At 39.8% G+C, this 23,164-nt stretch overlaps 2 protein-coding genes across 4 annotated transcripts in view; one reads left to right on the forward strand and one right to left on the reverse strand.

The window, feature by feature from the left end:
• The window catches only part of DDX42 (DEAD-box helicase 42), a 36,603-nt gene extending 36,082 nt beyond the window's left edge, over positions 1-521 (reverse strand). The window contains exon 1 of one of the 2 annotated variants that reach the window (XM_040640408.1): positions 220-521. The gene's annotated coding sequence lies outside the window, so the exon portion shown is untranslated. The remainder of the gene's footprint in view (positions 1-219) is intronic. The other variant, XM_040640406.1, reaches the window with a different exon arrangement.
• Positions 522-1,004: 483 nt separating this feature from the next.
• Positions 1,005-18,422, forward strand: CCDC47 (coiled-coil domain containing 47). Of its 2 annotated transcripts, none has more exons than XM_008693597.2 (13): positions 1,005-1,172; positions 6,984-7,252; positions 7,697-7,804; positions 8,291-8,465; positions 10,007-10,146; positions 10,359-10,424; positions 12,624-12,725; positions 12,933-13,043; positions 13,781-13,866; positions 15,205-15,263; positions 15,618-15,727; positions 15,945-16,112; positions 17,876-18,422. In XM_008693597.2, exons 2-13 carry the CDS (start codon positions 6,989-6,991, stop codon positions 17,954-17,956), a joined length of 1,470 nt encoding a protein of 489 aa, XP_008691819.1. In that variant the 5' UTR covers positions 1,005-1,172; positions 6,984-6,988; the 3' UTR covers positions 17,957-18,422. The 2 variants fall into 2 exon arrangements, with proteins under 2 accessions (XP_008691819.1, XP_008691820.1); XM_008693598.2 differs by having other exon boundaries at positions 10,007-10,128.
• The last annotated feature ends 4,742 nt before the right edge of the window (positions 18,423-23,164 follow it).

The following is a 23,164-nucleotide window of genomic DNA, read 5'->3' on the forward strand; positions in this document are numbered from 1 at the left end:
TATGGGAGAAGCGGGAGTCGTGGGAAAGCGACGAGGTTGGGAAGGACCCCTGGAGGCCTCTGCCTCGCACTCCCACCCCTCCCGGCCCCCTGGGCCTCCGGTGCCCCGAGGCTCCGCAGACTCTTTTGTTAAGCGAGGCCGCGGTTCCCTGGTCCCTCGCTAGGCCCCGCAGTTGCTTCCAGTGGCCCCAAGAGGTAGCGACCCCGAGTCCAAGCCCACCTCGCACAGACCTGCTGCTGTGGCTGCAGCGGCAGCTGATACTACCGCCGACGCGGAGAGAATCCCACCGCCAGAGTACGCGCGGTTCAGGCCGCGGCCGCCGCGCTCCTTCCTCTCCGCCCCCTTCGCCGCTGCCGCCGCCGCTTCTCGGCCCGTTGCTGACCGGGGGGAGGGGAACGCAAAGCTGACATGCGCAGTGCAGAGAGCGCGGGCCGAAGGGCGGGGCCTGGGGCTACGGCTCCCGGAAGGCGCCGCGGGCTCCGGACCTTAAAGCTCCAGAACGCCTCACAGACTTCTCGCTCACCGGACACTGCTGCTTGGGGGATTGTGCTCGTAAGCCCAGGAGGTGGTCCTAGGGGTGAAGAAAGTGTAGCAATGACAGCCGCCTAGAAATTCCAAGAAAAGTTATTGGGCGGAAACCACATATACATAAAATTGTATACTCCCTAAACTCTGGTCCTTTGCAAATAAGACCTAAGCAACATTTCTCCGCACGCCTCTGGCCACGTGGTCTCATAGAGCATGGCCACCTTTAGCTTCCGGAGCACCAGCTTAGAATGATGACAACTTGACTGAACCCTAGTGGAGAGGGCTGGGATCGGCGTGGACAGTTCCGGCCGAGGGGCCGGGATTATGTAATTTTCCCAGCAGCCCCACCTCGCCTCGGCTGGGCGGGGGAGGAGGAGGTCTCGCGCGGTTCCCGAGGCCGCATCCCGCCCCCTCCTCCCCCCCCTCCTCCCCCCCCCCGCGCGCAGGCGCGGACAGTCCGCACGCATTCTACGTAACGGATGGCGGAGACTACGTGAAGAGTAGCTCAGCGTGACTGAGCTACCTGGTCCGGCTGTGTTCTAGAGGGATCGGAAGCAGTAAAATCGCGGTGACCGCTTAGGTGGCAGCCAGGCCGAGAAGCGGCGGCTGCAGGAGCGCTGGGCTGGGTTCCAGCCGCAGTACAGGTACGAAACGGGCCATGACGCGTTAGTCGGTGGGGCCGGGCCAGGCCGAGCGGTGACTTTAAGTTGCGTGGCCTAGACGGGTCCTGTTTAACACCCAGCCCCCCTAAGTCACGCCCGGGGTGACATGGATAGCGCCTTCTCACCTCTCCTGACCTTCTTAAAAACAGAAAACAAACTTCGTCCACCCCAAGGCCCATTTTCTCTTGGTCTTCGGGGTTGGGGTGATTTGAACGCTTCTTGAGAACTTGCCCGCAGAACTATGGGCAAATGCCAACTAGAAGGGCAAAGTTACAGGAAGCTTACAGTGTGCAACAGGAAGAATGGAGTATAACCGTTAGGATGAATTGATTCTCCATGGTGGGAAAGACTAGACTCCAGTGGCTTAACAGAAACAGCAACCTCTGTGGTCAGTCTTCTCTGAAGTTTTCTGACATAAGACGGTTTTTTATCCAACGGGTGTAAGGAGACAGGGGAATGTCTACATGTTTTCCAGAAGTCTGGTAGTCTGGAAGTTGTCAGAAAGGCCTAATCTAAAATGACAACAAGGAATGATTTCCCCACTTACTCCTCTTCAGGTTTTTAAGTCCAGACCCAGTTACTCAGAGACTACCGAGTGAGCTAGCAGGAGATAATCAAGCTAGACTTGGTAGTGTTTGTATTTCCTGCCCCAGGACTCTCAGGACTGGGTGGCCTGGCAGGGAGTTGTGCCTTAGAAAAATGAGATAACAGGTGCAGCAGAGAAACTTCTTAGAAGGAAGGCCAAGATATAAGTGGCTTGGATAATTCTAACCTAAATAACCTTGAAGAAGCCCTGTTACAGTGCTGAGTTATCTTAGAAATGTTTCTGTGGTGTGAACATTCTAAGTGGAAGTTCAATTTGAAATGATCAGACTTTTTGGCAGTTGATCAAGTTGCCTGTGCCAATGTTAATTCTTATTTGCTTCTATTTGAAAAAGTGTAAAACTGAGATCTGGAAAGGGAAGCACTAAAAGTTATTTTTTTTTTTTTAAATCCTAAAGGGTGTTCGTAGGCACAGGGCTTGAATTCTATATGCCAGGCACATATCTCCTGTAATACCAAGTACAGCCTAATGAGGCAAATAGGAATAGGTATCCCTTTTTTGCATGTGGGGAACAGGGAATTTTAAGTAATTAGTCCAAGATCATATAGCTCATAAATAGTAGAACTAATGTTTTAAACCAAATGTAACTCTACCAAAGTACTTACTCTTTTTCATATTTCTTCCACTTTTAACTATAATAAAAGATTATTAAAGGAACTAGAGATGTTTCAAGACATATCACAAACCTCTTTAAGGTTAGTGTTGAGAAGGCAGCTATGTTCTTCCATAAAATGTCCCCTAGTGCTAACCTCAAATATCAGATATTGGAAAGGATATGCGATTGGCCTGTCCTTTATGGCATTTCTCAAGTGATTTGTGCCTTTCAAATTTTATGAATTTTGTTCAATTGTAAGTATATTTCTTTTTTTTTTTTTAAGATTTATTTATTTATTAGAGAGAGAGCACAAGCAGGGGGTGGGGCAGAGGGAGAAGCAGACTCCCCGCTGAGCAGGGAGCCCAGGACCCTGAGACCATGACCTGAGCAGAAGGCAGACCCTTAACCGACTGAGCCACCCAGGTGCCCCTAATTTTAAGTATATTTCTTGAGCAGCCATGGATTGCAAGGTATTGGGCAATAAACTTTGATATTGAACTGATTCCTTTAAGAATTTACAGTGTTGTAAATACGAGATACAGAATATTCACTATCCCAGAGCACCTTGAAAGAATAGTGCATACTCCCTCTGCCACCCACTCACCTCTGTTAGTTCTCAACTTCCTGCATTCTCGCTTCCGTCCTGACCACTTCCTTGCAGTTGCCAATAATGATTACAAGCATTTGGAAATTTCTGGCCCATATCTTGCTTGAACTTTCTGCAGCAATTGAAACTGAGTTCTGTTCCCCTCTTAGAAATATGCTTCTCCTTTGACTTCTATGATACCACTTCGACCAGAGTCTCTTCTTTTTTTTTAATTTTTTTTCTTGTGATGAGAACTTTTTAACATCTACTCTTTTTAAAAATTTTTTAAAAGATTTTATTTATTTATTTGACAGCACAAGCAGGCAGAGGGAGAGGGAGAAGCAGGCTCCCCGTTGAGCAGAGAACCTGACGCTTAACTGACTGAGCCACCCAAGCAGCCCTCTTCTTTTTTTCTAATCATTCCTTCTTAGTGTCTGATTCCAGTTCTTTCTATTATGCCCACCTCTTAGCTGTTATGATTTGTTTCAAGAGTTTTGGTGTTTGTTTTTTTTAACCTACTTCTTAATACTCCCTGGGGATCTCATCTGTTCCAGCACCATCTCTGTTTCCATCTTCGGCTTCTGTCCTGAACTCCAGACTTATATTTCAAACTACTTCCTTTTCCCCCTCTGTAAAATAGGTGATAATTCCTTTTTATAGGGATTTTTTGAAATCAAGAGATAAATGTTAATCATCTAACATACTACTTAAAAACACTCCAAACTTTTCAACAGGTACTAAATTTAATTTATTGCCTCTCCCCGCCCATTTTTCCTCCTTTATTCTTTATCTCAAGGATGACTTTGTTCAGCTACGAGTCAAGCCAAAACTTGGAATCACCCAGATCTTCCTTTCCCACATTCCTATATCTAGTCAGTTTATGCTGACAAGTATAATACTTAATATCTGTCAGGTTGTTTTCCAGTTCATCCCCAATAGCACGCCAGTTCAATCTTGTTTTATCTCTTCTGACTATCTCAGCCACTTTCATTTTTCCTGCCTCAGATGCCCTATTTCACCTGAAGCCCAATTCACCCTTATGTATGAGCTATCAGGGTTAAATTGCAAATCTGATAGTGCCATTCTCCTACCTAAACCCTTTAGTTGATCCAGCCTCTTAGTGTGGTATTTAAATAAGGATCATCATGATCTGGCTCCTGCTGGCCTTCCTAGCCTAATTTCCTGGGTCTATAAACCCAATGCTCCATTATACCAAACTTCTAAAATATGTTATTTCAGGGCTCTGTGCTATCCCATAGTCAGCAGCACCTCTTCTTGAGGACAGAAACCATGCTTTTATTTAATTTTTAAATTATTTTTTTAAAGATTTTATTTGTCAGAGAGCATGCGCGTGCACAAGCAGGGGGAGCACCAGGCAGAGGGGGAAGCAAGCTCCCCGCTGAGCAGGGAGCCCCATGTGGGACTCAATCCAAGGACCCTGGGATCATGACCTGAGCCGAAGGCAGATACTTAACCGACTGAGTCACCCCAGCATCCCTTATTTTATTTTTTTAAAGAACTTATTACAAAAGTACATCATAGGAAAATTAAAAAGTAAAGGCAAAATGACCATTATCTTACCATACAAAATAACTACTTATATATAGATATACATCCTTCTAAACCTTTTCGTTTTTGTGTATTTGCTTCTAAAACAACAGGGGTTCTTACTTCATTTGTAACAATTTTTAATGGACAGAAAATAAATTTGTTTTTTCTATGTACCCGTAGTTTAACCCAACTGTTTCAAAATTTTTACTATCACAAGTAATACTATTAGTAACACATATCCTTAAAGCTAAAGAATCATGCAAATTTATGATATATTTTCCTTCTTTTGGCATAGTATTTGATGTGATATGTTCAGTGAGGGTACCTTTGATTAGAGATGGTAGGATCATCTTATGGAAAGTAGTAAAAGCCAGAAGAATTTGTAATATTCTGTAGGAATTGGTTAGCCTTCCGTGGTTATTGAATTATGTAACAAAAGGTATGTTTTAGGAAGACGACATAGTTTATTGGGAAGAGAAGTAGGGAGTGAGGTGAGATGGGGAGACCATTTAGGATAACACTGTGATTCTTCAGCAGGTCATGATAACTTGGATTATCATGGTGGCTTTGGGAACCAAAGAAGGAAACAGGATTTGATGTCTGATTAGATATCAAAGGTAAAAGAAAATGAGAAATTAGATATCTTGCTCTTCTCAAGAAGTAAGACTGGTAAAATGGGATTGATATTAACATAGAGATAGAGAAATTCAGGTACCTATTGATTTTGAGATGATTGTAGGGCAGTCGTCAGTGGACTGTAGCCTGAGAGACAGACTGTCTTTGTATAGCTTATGAACTAAGAATGGTTTTTACATTTTTAAAGGGTTGTTTTAAAAAAGAAGAACGTGTGGGGCGCCTGGGTGGCACAGCGGTTGGGCGTCTGCCTTCGGCTCAGGGCGTGATCCTGGCGTTATGGGATCGAGCCCCACATCAGGCTCCTCTGCTATGAGCCTGCTTCTTCCTCTCCCACTCCCCCTGCTTGTGTTCCCTCTCTCGCTGGCTGTCTCTATTTCTGTCAAATAAATAAATAAAATCTTTAAAAAAAAAAAATAACGTGTAATGGAGAACAATATGTTGTACACAAAGCCTAAAATATTTATTATTTGACCCTACACAGAAAAAGTGTGTAGGGCATGAAAATGGACATGTCTGTTACACAATTGGTTCTATAGGGCTGGCGTTTAGATGAGAGGGGAAGACTAGAAATACAGCCTAAATAGATTTGATGGTTTAAATCTAACTACTCTTCAAACTCTAGATCATATAGTCTCCTTTTTTTGGTAAAGCCTTTCCTGTTTGGTAAGATGATTTCATTGTCTTCTATGTTTTCATATCAGTTGGCACATTTTTGTCACAGATCTGATTTCGTTGTATTTGTTGGTTCAGAAACTTGTTGAGATGGTGGAATACCTAGTGTTCTTTTCAGAAAGCTGTGAAATGCTGATGTGTTTAATTCCATCAGGTACACTAGGAACAATTCTGTTCTTTTGATATCTAATATCACTTTAAGTAAGTGATGTGAAATCACAGCCCCTGGCCTACATTTGAGAAGCAGCTTGAGAAGTGGTTCGCAGTAGGAATTCTGGAGGCATAACTGGGATCAAATCATAGCTCTGTGCCACTTGGTATTTGTATTACTTGACATCTCTGTGCTTCGTTTTACTTATCTGCGAAACAGAGATGTGAATGCTACTTTTCTCAAAGGGTTGTTACGAGGATTAAGTTAGTGGCTTTTTGTAAAGCCTTTAGGACAGGGCCTAGAACTTTTGTATCTTAAACATTGCTTTGATGATGATGATGTTCACTTATCCACACACAAAGATGATCTAAGGACGAATAGCTTTTCTATTCACGTATCACTGCTGACAGATAAATAGTTGGCATTTCGTTCTTATTTCATTGTACTGCTTCCCAGTTCCTAAATGTTTATTGAATAAACAGTGTTAATGGAAACCAACCTAAAGGGACACCTGGGTGGCTCAGTTGGTTAAGTGTCTGCCTTCGGCTTGGGTCATGATCCCAGGGTCCTGGGACTGAGTCCCACGTGGGGCTCTGTGTTCAGTGGGGAACTTACTTCTCCCTCTGCCTGCTGCTCCCCCTGCTTGTGCACGCACTCTCTGACAAATAAATAAAATCTTAAAAAAAAAAAAAAAAAAAGGATCCACAAAAAATAATAACAATAATAAAAAAAGAAACCAAGCTAAAGAAATTAAATGACTTGTCCAGGATTTCACAGATAACTAATGACAGAGTCCAGACTAGATCCCAGACCTCTTCACCCTCACACCTATTGCTCTTTATATATAAACGCTATCTGAAATGAATTGTATTAAATTTTTAAAAAGCAGGAGAGAGTTACAGATTTATTTTTTAACTATCTATAAAATTTGATTGGTATGTATAGAAGAATGGCTGTCCATTTAGGGTTTTGGTTTATTTTTTTTAACTCATTTTTAGGTGCAATGAAAGCTTTCCTTGCTTTCTGTGTTGTCCTTTTGGTGTTTGGGAGTGTCTCTGAAGCCAAGTTTGATGATTTTGAGGATGAGGAAGACATAGTAGAATATGATGATAATGACTTTGCTGAATTTGAGGATGTCACAGAAGATTCTGTTACTGAATCTCCTCAACGGGTGATAACAACTGAAGATGATGAAGATGAGACCACTGTGGAGTTAGAAGGGCAGGATGAAAACCAAGAAGGAGATTTTGAAGATGCAGATACCCAGGTGAGGTTCTTTTTCTTGATTTCTTGGGAAAGTGGAAGGATGGGAAGATCTGTAACTGGCACTTTCCCTGGACATTAAAAGTAACACCCTGATCTAAGGAGATATTTACTCTCTGCTGTCTTCATTTTTGTTCAGTAGGTGGAGCTCTACTAGATGTTTTGTGGTATGTTCCATCTTTTATGTTGATGGAAGAATGAATTGTATTTTTCTTCTCTGTGGAGAGCCTGGCTGGAAGGGTTGGAGAATAGGTACTGTGTGTGGGTGGGAATTGTATCAGAGTTCAAATGCATGGAAAGTTATCATTTGTTACAAACGTGGAATATTTCTGTGTTCTGTGCTGCTGCTTATATGTTCTGTTTCCCTCTACAAATATTGCCTACAAAAATGAGATGAAATTGCTGGGCACATTTGTAGGGGAAAACAGATTGTTCCTTGTTTTTGTAGGAGGGAGATACGGAGAGTGAGCCATATGATGATGAAGAATTTGAAGGTTATGAAGACAAACCAGATACTTCTTCTAGCAAAAATAAAGACCCAATAACAATTGTTGATGTAGGTATACAGAATTCTGAATTCCAAACTAACCAACAAAATATCTCGCTGTTATTAATCCCAGAAATATAATTAATGACATATAGCTGGTGTTGAAGTAATAGCAAGAATTTGACATCGATTCTTCTGATAAAACTCCACACCTAGAGAAGCAACCCCTATGTTTTTATTCTAGCCCTCCTAGTTTTATTTATCAAGGAATGATGTAGAGACTAGAAACTGGGTTTATTTGAGGGTAGGACTCAGAATCAAGTTTAATACAAAGGGCTTTCCAACTTTCCATTCCATTGATTGTCCTCACATTTCCTTAAAGAATCTTTTCAAAAGCTGACCTAGAAAACCAAAATGGGCATATTTTTCAAAGTATAACCATATTCAGTGACAGTTATCTAAATTATCCACTTCTCTTACTCTCCTTTATCCTATGAGTTAGTCTCTATCTTTCAACCTCAGCCAACATTAAAGGGAATGATTGTTCATCTTTAGGTTCCTGCACACCTCCAGAACAGTTGGGAGAGTTATTATCTAGAAATTTTGATGGTGACTGGTCTGCTCGCCTACATCATGAATTATATCATTGGGAAGAATAAAAACAGCCGCCTTGCTCAAGCCTGGTTTACCACTCATAGAGAGCTTCTGGAGAGCAACTTTACCTTAGTAGGTAAGTTAAGCTAATACAAGTCCAGCTGCATGCTTGAACACCACCTGGTAAGAGCTGTTTATTCCCCTGAGTATAAGCATCTAACTGCTTTCATGGATTGCTGAAGAGGATGCTTTTTTTCTTTCAAGAAGGATCCCATTTTTATTAGATCTTAAGTACCGAATTAATTGCATTTATGAAATAATTTTCTAATTTTTCATTAGTCAATAATTGCTAGTTAGCAGTTATTGATTAATCTCTTCTGATTGGAATGAGATAATCAGTGCTGTTAAAACAAGTTGATAGAAGTCTGGCTGAAAACAACGAATTTTAATATTTTAGGTAGCTTGATAAATGCTTTCATTTCATCTTAAGAAATTAGAAATCGCTTAGAATTTCCTCACGTTCTGGGAACTTTAGTTTCAGATCCGTTGAAAAGGTATACACTAAAGTACCTTAGAGGAAGCCCTGTACTTGTACATTGTAGGGAGTAAGGTGAACTCACCTCACCTTCACTTCAGTTTGGCCTTTCACACTGTTTCCTTTTAGTAAGCAAGTGTCCATCTGCTCAGCTCTTTAGCAGACTGTTTATATGTTATGTTAGGTACTTTGCATACATTGTTATTTAATCTTTGTAACAACACTGTCAGTTGGATATAGTGTCTGTTTTCTTAAGGAGGAACTAAAGTCCAGAAATGTTAAAATTTGTCTAAGCTGTTAAATTGCAACCATGATATTAGAACCTAGTCGGTGTGCTTTCAGTGTCCATGCTCGCTTTTTCCACTGCACCATAGTATTTCAGAGTACTTTTTGACTTGGAAATTAGGAAAAAAAATAAACAGCCTTTAATGCCCTTTGCTTCTCCTTATGTATTTTCATTTGGTGTATTGGTCTCCTTTACCTTGTGACGTTGAACAATTTCTTTTGTACACTTAATGAATTAAATGAAGGTAGGAAATTATTGGAATTTGAGCTCTTTCTAGATCTAAAATACAACTCTTAATAGCACTATTACCATGTTGCTGTTGGAAAACCAAACTTGGTTAAAGTTAATCCATAGGAGACACAGGAGGGAGTGGTGAACACTTTGTATTAATGGTATTTTTAATTCACTGCATAGGATTTTTTTTTTTAACCTTTGACAGAGACATTTAAACTGACTTTGCTCCATTTTGTATCTACTTGAGAAACTTGTATTCCAAGCTAATCATCAATATAAGAGTCTGTGATTTTTTTTTTTTTTTTTTTTTAAGATTACATTTTTAAGTAATCACTACACCCAACGTGGGGCTTGAACTCACAACCCGGAGATCACAAGTTACATGCTCTACCAACTAAACTAGCCAGGCGCCCCTAGAGTCCATAATTTTTTGATGGAAACAGTAAAGAGTATTAAAAGGAATGATGACCATCTACTGTAATGTATGTCCAAAGGAGAGGTCTGTAAGATAGTAAAGTATTGCTTCCTTAAAGCTATGATCACTTGGGGGTCAGAGTGGAGGAAGTGTGGTGATTAGGCGCCAACATTTTCAGCAAATCACATTAAGTGGTTTTACCCCTAGGGGATGATGGAACTAACAAAGAAGCCACAAGCACAGGAAAGTTGAACCAGGAGAATGAGCACATCTACAACCTGTGGTGTTCTGGTCGAGTGTGCTGTGAAGGGATGCTTATCCAGCTGAGGGCAAGTACAGGATTTCCGGTACAATGTATATCTTCCTTAATTGTTTTCCAGTATGATTCCAAATCCAAATTCACTGTCTCATCCTTTCTTTTTTGGCTAAAAATAAGATGTAAAAATCATCTTTCTACTAATTGGCAAATGTAGAGTGTATTTCTTGAAACATTCGATTCCCCCTTCAGGGTCTTTTCTTTATAGTAATAAAAGTTGCAACTATTCTCTTGTTTTTTCAGTTCCTCAAGAGACAAGACTTACTGAACGTCCTGGCCCGGATGATGAGACCAGTGAGTGATCAAGTGGTATGTATTCTTCCTGCTGGTTTTCTCTGTACATATTAAATTTTTATCTTCTTAGAGCTTATTCTGTTCCTTGCCTGGATTCTGTTTGAATTTCAAGCAACTGTGTCCCTTGTCAAAAATGGACCCTTTTCTGTTTTGATGGATTATCTTCTACTTAGTGTACCAACCATAGAGAGTAGGGAACATGTGCTTTTTGTAGGGAAGGAGATAATACTCTATCACTAGGTAAATTCGCTGAATCAGCCTGGATGATGGAGGGAAAAACAGTCCTCACAGTTTGCTCTCACATCTTACTCTCTGCCTTGTGAATGCTTTTATCTTTGACAATAGTGTGGTTTCTTCAATATTTTTTGCTTCAAATAATACATCTTGGGCTGAATGAGTTCAGATCATGATCTGGGGACCTTATTGTCTGGTATACCTTCTTCCCTTTATTTAAATCAACATGTTAATCTGCAGATTGTATCCTTTGTTAGAAATGCCAAATCAACAAATAATTGTGCTGGCTCCCACTGCTACAAGAAACCAAAATATACAAAAATATACAGTCTCTTCTATATAAACTAGAAGAACAAGAGATGTTTGCATATATGTCAAAATACAAAGTAGTATTTGGTTAAAAAGTACTGTATTAAATATGATTAGATACTTTGAAATGTCATTGGATTGAAACTCATTGTTATTATTTTAAAGGTCTCATTTTTAGTTGTAAATCTATATCTTTTATTCATTTTAATTTTTTTAATATGGCCCCTGATGGTTTAATCCACTAATTTTTAAAGCCTCATCAGTTAAGTCATTGTTTCTCCTACTAGATACTATTTTATTAGGTAGGAAGGAGGAAATTTTGATGCATCTTCAGCTATCCTTTGGTGGAAATTACTCTTTAGAGTGTTGTTTTAATCATTTTCAATTCTTTTTGAGGTAGATTTGGTATCTTTTCTGGAGTCAGCCATTGTTTTAGCTCTTATTTTTTCTACAAAGACAAACAGCCTCAACAAACACGATTCTCTGTATTTTTTAGCCCTTCTTGGTTTTATTTAGGGTGTTTTATATAATTTCTGCTCAATGATGGAAGAGCAGAAAACCTTCCTTTTAGAGCTGCCATCTTGCTGGGTCTTTGCTATATTTCCCTACTTTAACACTTCCCTCTACGTACCGATAATTTTTGACCCAGACATCTGAAGATATAGTTAATATGACAAATAGTGCTATGTTTTATCTTACCAGAGTCTTGAGTTTTATAGCTTTATCTCCCTGGTCCAATGCAGTGTATTAAAAACTGTTTATCTGTGGTGTTTTCCAACATGAACAGCCAGTTCTCTGGTTGTTGAGATACCAGCTGTGTGTCCCAACAGTTCAGTTCAGTTCACATCTGACTTGTAGTTAGTGCCAGATTCCACAAGTTAAAGGTCTCAGTTCCATAAGACTGCTCACACTTCAGATGCCACTTGCAAGTCCCAGGCAAGTCTTGTGCTTCTGAGACTACTTGGCTGTAAATCAAGAGTTCCCATGGCCCTTCTTTCGGGTTCAGTAATTTGCTAGAATGGCTTCTAGAACTCAGGAAAACATTTTACTTACATTTCCTGGCTTATTATAAAGGATACAATTCAGAAATAGCCAAATGGAAGAGAGGCAAGGTATGGGAGTGGGGGTGGCATGCAGAGGGCTTCCAGTCCCTCTCTGGGTACATTGTCCTCCCAGCAAGTCCAAGTGTTCAGCAACTTGAATTTTGAGAGCTCCTCTTTTCAAGGTCATTCAGGTTATTGACAGAAGTCAGGTCCCCATGGTTTTAAGTCCGCATTTTCTTATTGTTGCCAACTGGAAACCATTCAGCTCCTAAGGGCCATTCTGAAGTCTTAACCACATAGTCCCTCCCCCCCCCACCCCGTTCTGGAATAAGTCCATTCCCCGTTCAACTCTTTCCTTCAGCTAGGGCCCAGTCCCTTTTGAGGGCTCACTTGATTAGGTCATACAATGATAAAGTCCCTTTTGACTAACTCAGTGTCATCTGATCAGCAGCCTTCTGCCACATGACACAAAATAATCATGGAGTGATAGTCATCATACTCAAAGATTCCTCTCACATTCAAGGGGAGGATGTAGACACCAGAGGGTGGGACTCTTGGGGGTGATCATAGAACTCTGCCTATCACAGAACCTAACAGGTGAGTTTTGTTGTTGTTGTTGTTTTTGAAGCAAATAAAAGTAACCATGAATGATGAAGACATGGATACCTATGTATTTGCTGTTGGCACTCGGAAAGCCTTGGTGCGACTCCAGAAAGAGATGCAGGACCTGGTATGTCTCACTGTTCCAACTCAAATACATGTAGAACTGTTCCTCTTTATTACATAGGCATTCAACTTTATAGCATAGGATAATTAACTGTATCACTTGAATTGTTAAGCACCACTTTGAAATAGGTCAGAACATACTCTCTTGAGGAAAAAATAAGTTCGTGCTAATAAAATATCATGTCTTACCTTCAATTACTTCTTCCTCTAGAGTGAGTTTTGTAGTGACAAACCTAAGTCTGGAGCAAAGTATGGACTGCCAGACTCCTTGGCCATCCTGTCAGAGATGGGAGAAGTCACAGAGGGAATGATGGATACAAAGGTAAATGCAATAGAAGACATACATTTGCAGACTGTAGAGCTTACAGGGCACTTCCCCTAAAAGTCACACTGCACAAGTTCTTCATTTTATGACACTGCTCTATTCCTTTCCCACATAAACATTAAAATATCTTCTTTAAGCAGATTAACTTGTCAAAAGAGACAGTTTGATTAGTCAAGTAATTCTCTCTGAATCAAGAGCAAATTATTCCTAGGATTGCTTATGGCTTTCAAGTTTTTGTGAAAGGACCACAGCATTAATCCTTATCACCATGTCATTTAGTCCATTTTTTCCCAGCTTCAGTTAGTGTGGAAGAAGAGAAACGTAGAGAGAACCATTTTTTTCTGTTGGTTATGGAGTGGTAACAGCAAGCACATCTTAGCATCATAAAAATATAGAGTAGCTCAAAGACAGTTCTAATGTAAGTTAAAGGTGATGTGTTTATGAAGAATCCCCTGAAATAATTTTAGGTTTTCATTCATTCTTGTTCAGAACATTATTTTGAGATATATTTTCATCTGCTCAATAAGAAGAAATTTGATTGTTGGTGTGACTAAAGAAAGGTGCTAGTTTCATCATAGAGAGATCCCTTGTCTTATTTAAATTTCATTTTTTAAAAGCTTTAATTTTAATGCTGTTGTGAAAAATCAAGGAGGATTAAGGAGTGAATATCTTTATGGAAAAAAGGGAAATGCATCAAACCCTACTTTAAAAAAATTTTTTTTTCTTTATTTCAGATGGTTCACTTTCTTACACACTATGCTGACAAGATTGAATCCGTTCATTTTTCAGACCAGTTCTCTGGTCCAAAAATTATGCAAGAGTACGTATGAGATAAAAATATTGAAATTAACTGTCCCCACTAGCTTTCTGTGTTGAAGCACCTGCAAGGTGCTTCTGCAATTTTTCTTACCAAATGAGTGAGGGAAGTTGATGACAGGCATTCTGAGTTTTCCTTTGCTTTGACTGCATGTGTCATGAAGATATTGAAAACCTACAGGAAACAAACAAATAAGCCCCCCAGTTTGCAGTGGATCGCCGCATGTATGCACCAGCCACTCAGTGAGGTAGATGAGACTTCTACAGAATGGCAGATACTAAGAAAATGCAGTTGCTAATCTCTTTGTCCTTTGTAGTCAAAGCTTTTTCCCCCCTTTTTAATTTATGATACTAATTGATTTTGATTTATGTTTGATTGCAGATCTCTGCATTTTATTTCGTGGCCTTTTCTGGCTTCCTTCTTTGAATAGTTGGGTGATTATATTCTTATCTAGTATATTATCAGATGCTCTCAGTGTGCAGAGTTTCTGGCTTTAGAGTAATATTATTTGAATGTTCATATTCAGAGCTTAAATTTGTTGTTTGAAATCACATCCTATCTCAGGAGCGCATACTTAAGTTTACCCTTGGTGTAGAATTGGTTCTGACCTAAATTTTTGGTTAAGGGCTTCTCTCTCATAATCTGTGGAGTTAAGAACAGTTAAAAACCAATCTGGATTTTAGTTTTATGTCAAAATTATTTCAGGATTCAGGTCCCTCTACCTGTGGATAGTGTTGCATCATCCTTGCCTTGCTCAACTCAATAACAACATTATAGGCAAAGTATCACGTTATAACATTCATGGAGCCTTTTATGTGTGAGGGGAGGAGAGGAGGGTTGATAGTTAAAGATTACAAAGGAGTCTTTGGTGAGTCAGAACTAAATTATATATGCTATAGTAGATCATTCTAAATTTATTCTGAGCCTGACTCAAAAATAAAGATGCTTCATTATAGGAAGATAGAGTAAGGAGTTGAAAATAAAACATAAAAATCCATCAAAATAAGCAAAAATATTACTTAAAATATGGGACTCATACTTAAATATAGGCTCATTTCTGGCTCCCCAAGTGGGAGGAATATATCCTGCCTAGGGAACATACCAGAGGTGTTCAAGTATAGGATAAAGATCACTTGGGAATGCATCTATCAGATAAGACAAGTGGACCAGGGGACCTGTAAAACTCCTTTAGGCTCTGAGATTATATTTAACTTGGGGATGCCAAACTGATGTTGTGCTGATTATCTGCAGGAATCTGTTCATCTAAGTGAATTGGGTGACATACGTGAATGGAAAGTATCTTTCTTGTGTTCTTTCTAAATAGCCTTTCTTTTATGACAGGGAAGGTCAGCCTTTAAAGCTACCTGACACTAAGAGGACACTACTGTTTACATTTAATGGTAAGTGTTCTGTGGTCTTGCCTGGGTTTTTCATTTTCTGTGAGAGGATCTTAAGGAGAGTATATTATTCCTTCCTAAATGATAGCCATAAAAAAACTACATTAAAACCAACCCCATGCCTGCCTGCTTATTGCTTTGGGGGTTTTTTCAATTGGAGATCCTTTTATTTATTTTAATTTACATTTTCTGCTGCATTTTAGCTGCCTAGGACACTTGGAGAAGGGAGTCTATTAATACAAAAAAAAAAAAAGAAAGGAAGAAATAAGTAAATAAACACATAAATAAAAAGAATTGGGTGACCCAGAAGTATTAATGCTGCCATTAACTCAATAGGAAAATGGCTTTGTTTTCCAGTGCCTGGCTCAGGTAACACTTACCCAAAGGATATGGAGGCTTTGCTACCCCTGATGAACATGGTGATTTATTCTATTGATAAAGCCAAAAAGTTCCGACTCAACAGAGAAGTAAGACCCACAGCCTTTATTATAAGTTGGCACTTTTTATTGTTGTTTTTCCCTCGGGGGAGTCAGAGAGCAATGATTTCAGCGATTTTATCTTTGCTAGTTTGCTAGTTGACCTGAAAGTGCTAAATGGGAATAGTTTTATAAGAGAATACTAGGGACTTGGTTCTATTGGATTGAAATGGATTTCTTTTGAAACGCCTTGTTTCTTGGGGAAAAGGGCAAACAGAAAGCAGATAAAAACCGAGCTCGGGTAGAAGAAAACTTCTTGAAGCTGACACATGTGCAAAGACAGGAAGCTGCACAGTCTCGGCGTGAGGAGAAGAAAAGGGCAGAGAAGGAGCGAATCATGAACGAGGAAGATCCTGAGAAACAGCGCAGGCTGGAGGTAAGACGGACTTTTCTTACCCTGCTTAATGGTAAAACTAGGATTTAGAAGGGTGCCTATTATGTCATATTGACTGTAAAGGTAATTTGGTGTAGGAATGTACAGCCTTAAAAGTTTAGCATTTTCTCTGCACTTGGGACATTATTACTTAGTTGATAGCACCATTAAGAAGAATAAATAATCCATCCTTTTCAAACCAGGTTAGATTGAGTCTGTGATCCTGGAGAATGATACAAATTATCCTTTCCCTAGCACAATCCCATTTTGAAAGTTCCACTATCATCTTTCAAGCCAAACACTTAACTGAAGTAGAAAGAAATTAGGAATTTTAATAGAAGCCAGCACATGTGCCCCATGGTCCAATGCATCTTGTTTCATAAAATGTTTAATTTGATTATAGAATTAGAGAATCCTAATATTTTTTGTTTGTATTTTTCTATTTTGTACATAACCAGAATCTCAAACTCAAGAGCTTTTTAGGCGATAGTATGTTATGTTTGAAACACCAGCATGTTCTCACATTTTTGTGAAGTAAGATGCCACAGTCCAGCTCTACAGTTTTAAACCTTGTAAATGCTGGTCAAAAAAAGAAGAGAACAAAGTTCTGGGAGATGTGAATTCTAACGAGAATAATCTCGAGAACTGAAGAAAATCCTTAGAAGTGGAGGAGACCTGCTGCCAAGAAGCAGTGAGCCTGCTGCATGGCACCACAGGTGCAGGAGTGTCACTAATGCCCTTGAGGGAAGTGCCCAGGACACTGCAGGCCTCCTCCTGTTTATCCTTTCTCACCATTTGTCATCTGATTTTGTTTGTTTTCCCATAAAAGCAGTGTTAATGAAGGTTCAGTTCTTCAGAGTACTTATACAGAGCACAGCTATGGATGGATAAACATTCAGGCTTCCATGCTGTATAGGTACTTTTTTCTTATCTAGTGTTGAAACCTAACACAGTCAATAGTTCCCAAACCACCTATATACAAATCACCCTTTGAAACATAATTTGTTATGCTATCAATAACTGTATATACTACATGCTTCTGTTTTTCCTATTCCGTATCTTCTTCATCCTCTGGTGGAGGAGTATATTTCTCAGGACGTTTCTGCCCTAAACCTCTAAAAAAACTAAGTTTGAGATTGCAGCTGAAATAATCTTTAATCAGATGTGACCACTAATAACCAACAGCGAAGTCATACTTTGACTTGGCCTCTAAGGCTTCCCTCGGTACAGGTAATAATAAGCGGTGACTTTTGCCACTAAAATAATGTGTTTGGAGCTTCTTTTTCTCTTTCAACATAACCTCCTAATTCCTAAATAAAAATATGATAAAAATTCCCAATTTTAACATTATGCATTGAAGTATTGTGCTCAGGTTTAACATCTATGCTTATAAGAAGAGATGCACAATTAATAGCCTAAACAAACAAGATCTTAAGCTTTTCTGAACTGAAGTACAAATCCTTGGCAGATATATGTAAATGTTATGATGAAAGTTGGGTTAGTGTTTCCTGCGTATAGGAAAAATCAGAATAATAAAGTTGCTTAAATGTAGTATTGAGTTTCTAAGTTGAGGTTTGTTACCTTTACTTCATTTTAAGCTAATTTTCATTAACCAATGTAGATATTAGCAATTTCTATAACTGTCTTTTAGAAAGTTATTTATGGTACCAGACTAGGTTTTTGAATTATAATAATATAGACAGTATTCTAGTTTTGACTTTTTGTCTGTGCTTAGAGCTTAGTTTGGATTCCCTTTCTTTCTCTAGGAAGCTGCCTTGAGGCGTGAGCAAAAGAAATTAGAGAAGAAGCAAATGAAAATGAAACAAATCAAAGTGAAAGCCATGTAAAATCATCCCAGAGACCGGAGTCCTGATGCCACCTGTAAGCTCTGAATTCACGAGAAACATAAAAAATATTGGTCTATTTCTCATCTTAAAGTTCAAACACTTCCAAGTGACTAAGAAGTCCTTATTTCATCATCTGTTCTGTTTTTGGTTCGGAGTTTTACAGAGGTTATAGATGCAATGGAAGGACTCTGTTTCAGTAATTCTCTTCCAGATAACCAAATTATTTTGATTACTTTATAAAAGGAATATATGAGATCTGTGTAGTTTTAAAATATTTTTAAAATTATAACATGAATCATCAGTGCTTTTAGTGCTTTGATGTTTAAAGAAATATCATGAAATTTATAGATACATAATGTTGCTTTTTGTTTAAACTGGGTAGTTGCAAAGGCTCTAAAGACTGATTCTAAACCAAGATTCCACAAATAACTATTGGAATTGCACAATAAACATTGCTTGGTGTTTTCTTCTGTGTGTACATTAACCTTGTAAAAAAGTAAAATTTAGAACACTATATGTGGTATTGAAATTTCAGGGACTCAAAGCATAATGTAGTTCAGTGTATGTTTTGTAGGTGGGAGGTGCTGATGACAGTGTTCGATCTGTAGGGTTTAGGATACTTACATGTACATGGAAAATTCTAAGGATAGGTAGTACAGGAGCACAGTTTTTTCCTGAGCTGATACCACGAGCTAATGACAATGTGAATGCTGTATTTAAGTGTTTGTATGTTTTCCTTGAGTAACAAATGCATGAAAAATTAACTGCTTCACCTGGATCACATCAGTGGTCTATGTGAGGTTACATGGTTTTCCTTCTTGGTTGTTGCAAACTATTGGATGTTCGTAGAGAAGCTCTATCCTCTGTGTTATGGCTTTGTCCCTTTGCTTTTCCTTCTGCTTTTATTTCTTCCACAGTTGAGGCTGGGTATATTCTTTCAAAGAAATAGCCATGAATATGCATAAATACACTTTTAAAAATGAGCTTTCCTAAACTATTGAGAGTTCTTTCTGCCTCTTGAGGAAGAGACTCTTGGGGGAGAGGCCCATCTATCTGCACGAGCATTTAGCTTGTTCAGATCTCTGCATTTTATAAATGCTTCCTACTAAGAAAGCATTTTTTAAGTCACTGCTTGTACCAGGTAATTTTTGCTGGGGATGGGAAAAGGTTGGGTTTTTGGTGGGAGAGGGGTGGGTGGATATTTTTTTGTTGATGCTTTATGTGCAGGTGTGTTCTGAGGCAATAACAAGTTGCTGTGAAAGCAGTATGTGCTGCTGCCTTTGTAACTGCATGGAAACTCTTCACATGGATTTTTTTTTCTCTTAAGTTAATGCACAAATGTGTAAACTGGGAGATGCAAATGTAATATTTTTTTTAACAGTTCATGAAATTAAGTTATTAAAATAACAAAAATTACATAAGATTTAATTATCTTAATGCTGTATAATTCTAGAATTAGCCTTGTTTTACAAAGTTTAAAATACATTTTAGAAATCAAAGTTGATATGCTTAGCTATCTTTTGATTAATAAAAGCTTTCTTAAAGTCCCACACATTTGGACCACGGCAGCTAATTTTGTAATTTAAGCATTCATATGAACTACCTATGGACATATATTAAACTAATTGACAAAAATCTCAGAGTGCTGCCTTTACTTTTCTGGGGTTGCCCTACAAGAGTATAAGCCCATAGGAATGTTCTCTCTGTTAACAGAAGTCAGTGCTGCAGTGCTTTTCCTTCAAAGGAGTTGGCCTTGATAATAATCCCTTAGTTTGTTACTAGTAATTTTTAGAATGTTTTATATTTTTAGAGGTGTATATATTATTAATGGGCTTCTCCCCATTCTGCCTTTTTAGTTAAGACACACCATTCTCTCTCGTATGAATGAGAGAATATTGTTGACTGTCACACACTGGAAAACCACTAAGCCCTCCTTTTTCTGCATTGCATTAGCACTTAGCAAGGACAAAACAGGCACCAGACTGGAAGAAGAAGACCTGGCTGTAGTGCCAGCAAAGTCAATACTAAGCCCTTGACTTTGGGCAAGTCACTAACCTCTTTGAGTGTCTGTTCTGTTCTTCCTACAAAGTAAGGATAGTAACTATATTCTTCCCTACCTCACAGGTAGGTAAACACCAAGAGATAATATGTGTGAAGTTCTCTTATAAACTACGGTACTTTAAAAATGTGAGGTATCATTTAGGACTGTTCTCCAAGTGGTACGTTTTTGCTTTATTCCCTTTCTCTTTCCTTTCTCCCAATGGAAACCAAGCAGATCCTTTCAGAGTTCTCTAACTCTATCTGCAAAATCTGACAGGACATTTTGGAATGGGGGCTGCGGGGTAGTAATACCTTTCTGTTTCCTGTCACGTGCTAGAATTTGAAACTCTTTTCTTAGATGAGACTTAGACCAAAGAAGAACATTGATTGGTATTCTCATTCCCCCGTCCAATAGGAATAGGCACATGAAAATTATTTAGAGCAGTGTTATACAAAGGATCTGTTAGTTTTGGTGGAGTGGGTGAAATACTGAACTTTATCATCCCAGATTTTCTTTCCTTACTGTTCCTGTTTCTACTCATTTTGAATGATTTGAAAAGATGAAATAATTTGAAAGGCTGTAAAAGGGAGAAGGCAGTTATACCCAATAGGAGCAGCTTCTACGACACACTGCTAAAACAATAGTGAAAAGTATTACTTTTCTCAGTTTCTGGAGTTTGGTGATCAGCAAAAGATTTGTATTTAGAAGAAAGTGTAATGTTTTAATCCTTAGACAAGTTGAATGCCATCTTCTCAGCTCCATTAACTGAGAAGTAATACCAATTTCAGAAGAAAACAGACATTTTTCCCCCTGAAAGGCAGAAATGTGCACCTGCTGTACCACTTTTAATGGATATTTTGTTTTTATTTTCATCTTTTAAAATTAACTGCCAAATAAATAAATAAAATTAACTGCCTTTTAAAATTTCACCTCTTCGGTTTTATCAAAATAGTGTGACTTTTATTTATTGAAGACACCCAGGCCTTTTTAAGTAATTAGTTCCTATCACATTTTGAACGTAAATGCTTAAATCGCTGTCTTCTGGTTTTTTTTTTTTTTGTTTTTTGGTTTTTTTTTTTGGTATCTATCACTTAGAAAGTTTGTAGCAGGGACCCTGGTGCTGTCCTAGTGCTTGAACAAGTCTGTTTCCTCCTCTATGAGTGGGCATTCTCTACTCCTCTCCCTTCTGAAATGACTGTTCAGAACATGTGTAACGTGCTTTGACATATAAAACGTTCCACAAATTAAATAATCCTGCTCAGTTTATTAAACCAAACAGCATAAGCATTTCCTTCACTTGAGTATTCTAGGTGATTAGTTTTACCTTACCTTTCTGACAATTTATATGGTATCTTGAAGAGGCCAGTGCATTTAGTTTAAACTGGATGCTTAGAGTTCAAAGCAGAACTTGCTCATCACAAGTCAAAAGCAAAACGGAAGTCTTTGTAAACTCTGAAAGTTGACCTTTCATTACACTGGTTTTCTAAGTTACCTAGATTTAGGAGGTCCATTTGCAAGGAAAACTAAAGTGAATAGAAATTTGCTCCTTGAAACAGTCATAACAGAAGCCCAAAATTTCTCTAACTCGCTTTTGTGGGCAGTCATGAAGATGGTGAGGCCTTTTAGCCACCTTGGCAGATTAACATCCAGTTAAAGAATGACATGGCTGCTGGGCCAGATGGGCTGGGAAGAACCTCCATGTTTAAATTCCGCATAGCGGGGCGCCTGGGTGGCTCAGTCGTTGAGCGTCTGCCTTCGGCTCAGGGCGTGATCCCGGCGTTCTGGGATCGAGCCCCACGTCAGGTTCTTCCGCTGGGAGGCTGCTTCTTCCTCTCCCACTCCCCCTGCTTGTGTTCCCTCTCTCGCTGGCTGTCTCTATCTCTGTCAAATAAATAAAATCTTAAAAAAAAAAAAAAAAAAATTCCCCATAGCGGTGGCTCCATCATTTGGCATTTTTTCAGGCACTGACCTTTTTGGCACCCTTAATTCCAAAGACCACATGTGAAGGTCTTTTCTAAAGAACATCGCCAAGAATTTTACTTCAATTTTTACCATCTTGCTTTGTCAGTTTACCGTTTGCTGCGGAGAGAGGCCTCTTATTTTGAAAATGAGAGAAAAGTGTGGGTCCTGCTTTGGAAAGTTAAAGCACTAGGTAAGACCAAAGTGATGTACGTGAAACTGAAGGAGGTCCTGAGTCACTGGCAAAGTTTACGTTCACATCACATATGTCCGTCAGTTCGGACGTAGCTGAACTTCTCTCCCATCTTGGAAGTTGGGCCAGTATAAAACTGTGTCATGGGTCAGAGCCAGTGTCTGATACTTGATGGGATCTATTCAACTTTGGACACAAGCCCCACCTCGAGAGTAAGAAGTCGCTGGAAGACGCAGCCCCCCAGAAGGGAGCCTCTCTTGATTGCGTCCTCCTCTCGGGAGAGCCCAGCACGGCTCAGCTTAGGCTTGCTTCCCGCTCAAGGCACACCTGACGGGTGTCTGCAGAACATGCCTCTCCGACTTGTGCACGAGGAAGGAAAGATCCAGAAGTGGGGAAAAAAGTTCCCGTTAACTAGCTGTTTTCCTCCTTTCACAAATAAGGAACCTGAGGCACAGAGAGAGTGGGTTTTCCCTTCGCAGCTTGTCAGTCTGGTGCTAGAGGGTAGTTTGGGAACTGCGAGACAGCTTCCTACCACTCGAAATGAAAAAAAAATTTTTTTTTGAAGTAGCCAAGTCATCAGCCAGTGTTTGTTTGCCTTCCTCTAGTGCCCCCTGACTCTTCATTATTGAAATCATCCTACTTCCTTCCTGCTGCAGGGGCGGGGAGGCTCCGGGGAGCCCTTGTCGGACCCCGCAGGCCCCACCGACGACAGGCTAAGCCTTCGGCTTCCACACACTCAGGGAAAAGGACCCCTTCTGTTAGAGCCTGCATGCCCTCCCTCAGGAACGCGCTGCGCGGGCCGCACTAACTCAGAACCGAGGAAGCGCTCTCCGCGCGGCCGTTGCCTGGAGACTGCCGCGGGGGCCCCGCGCACCCGACACCACGCGGGACGCGCTGGGGAGCCGCCCCGCCCCGCCCTGGGAGCTGGGGGAGGGGGGCGGGGAACGGAGCTTCCTTACCCGCGCCGCGGAGGAGCCGGGGCGGGGCGAGGCGGAGCTCTACTCCACCAGCCCTA

The sequence above is a fragment of the Ursus maritimus genome, unplaced genomic scaffold, assembly GCF_017311325.1.
Source record: "Ursus maritimus isolate PB19 unplaced genomic scaffold, ASM1731132v1 scaffold_24, whole genome shotgun sequence".
Taxonomy (NCBI): Eukaryota; Metazoa; Chordata; class Mammalia; order Carnivora; family Ursidae; genus Ursus; species Ursus maritimus.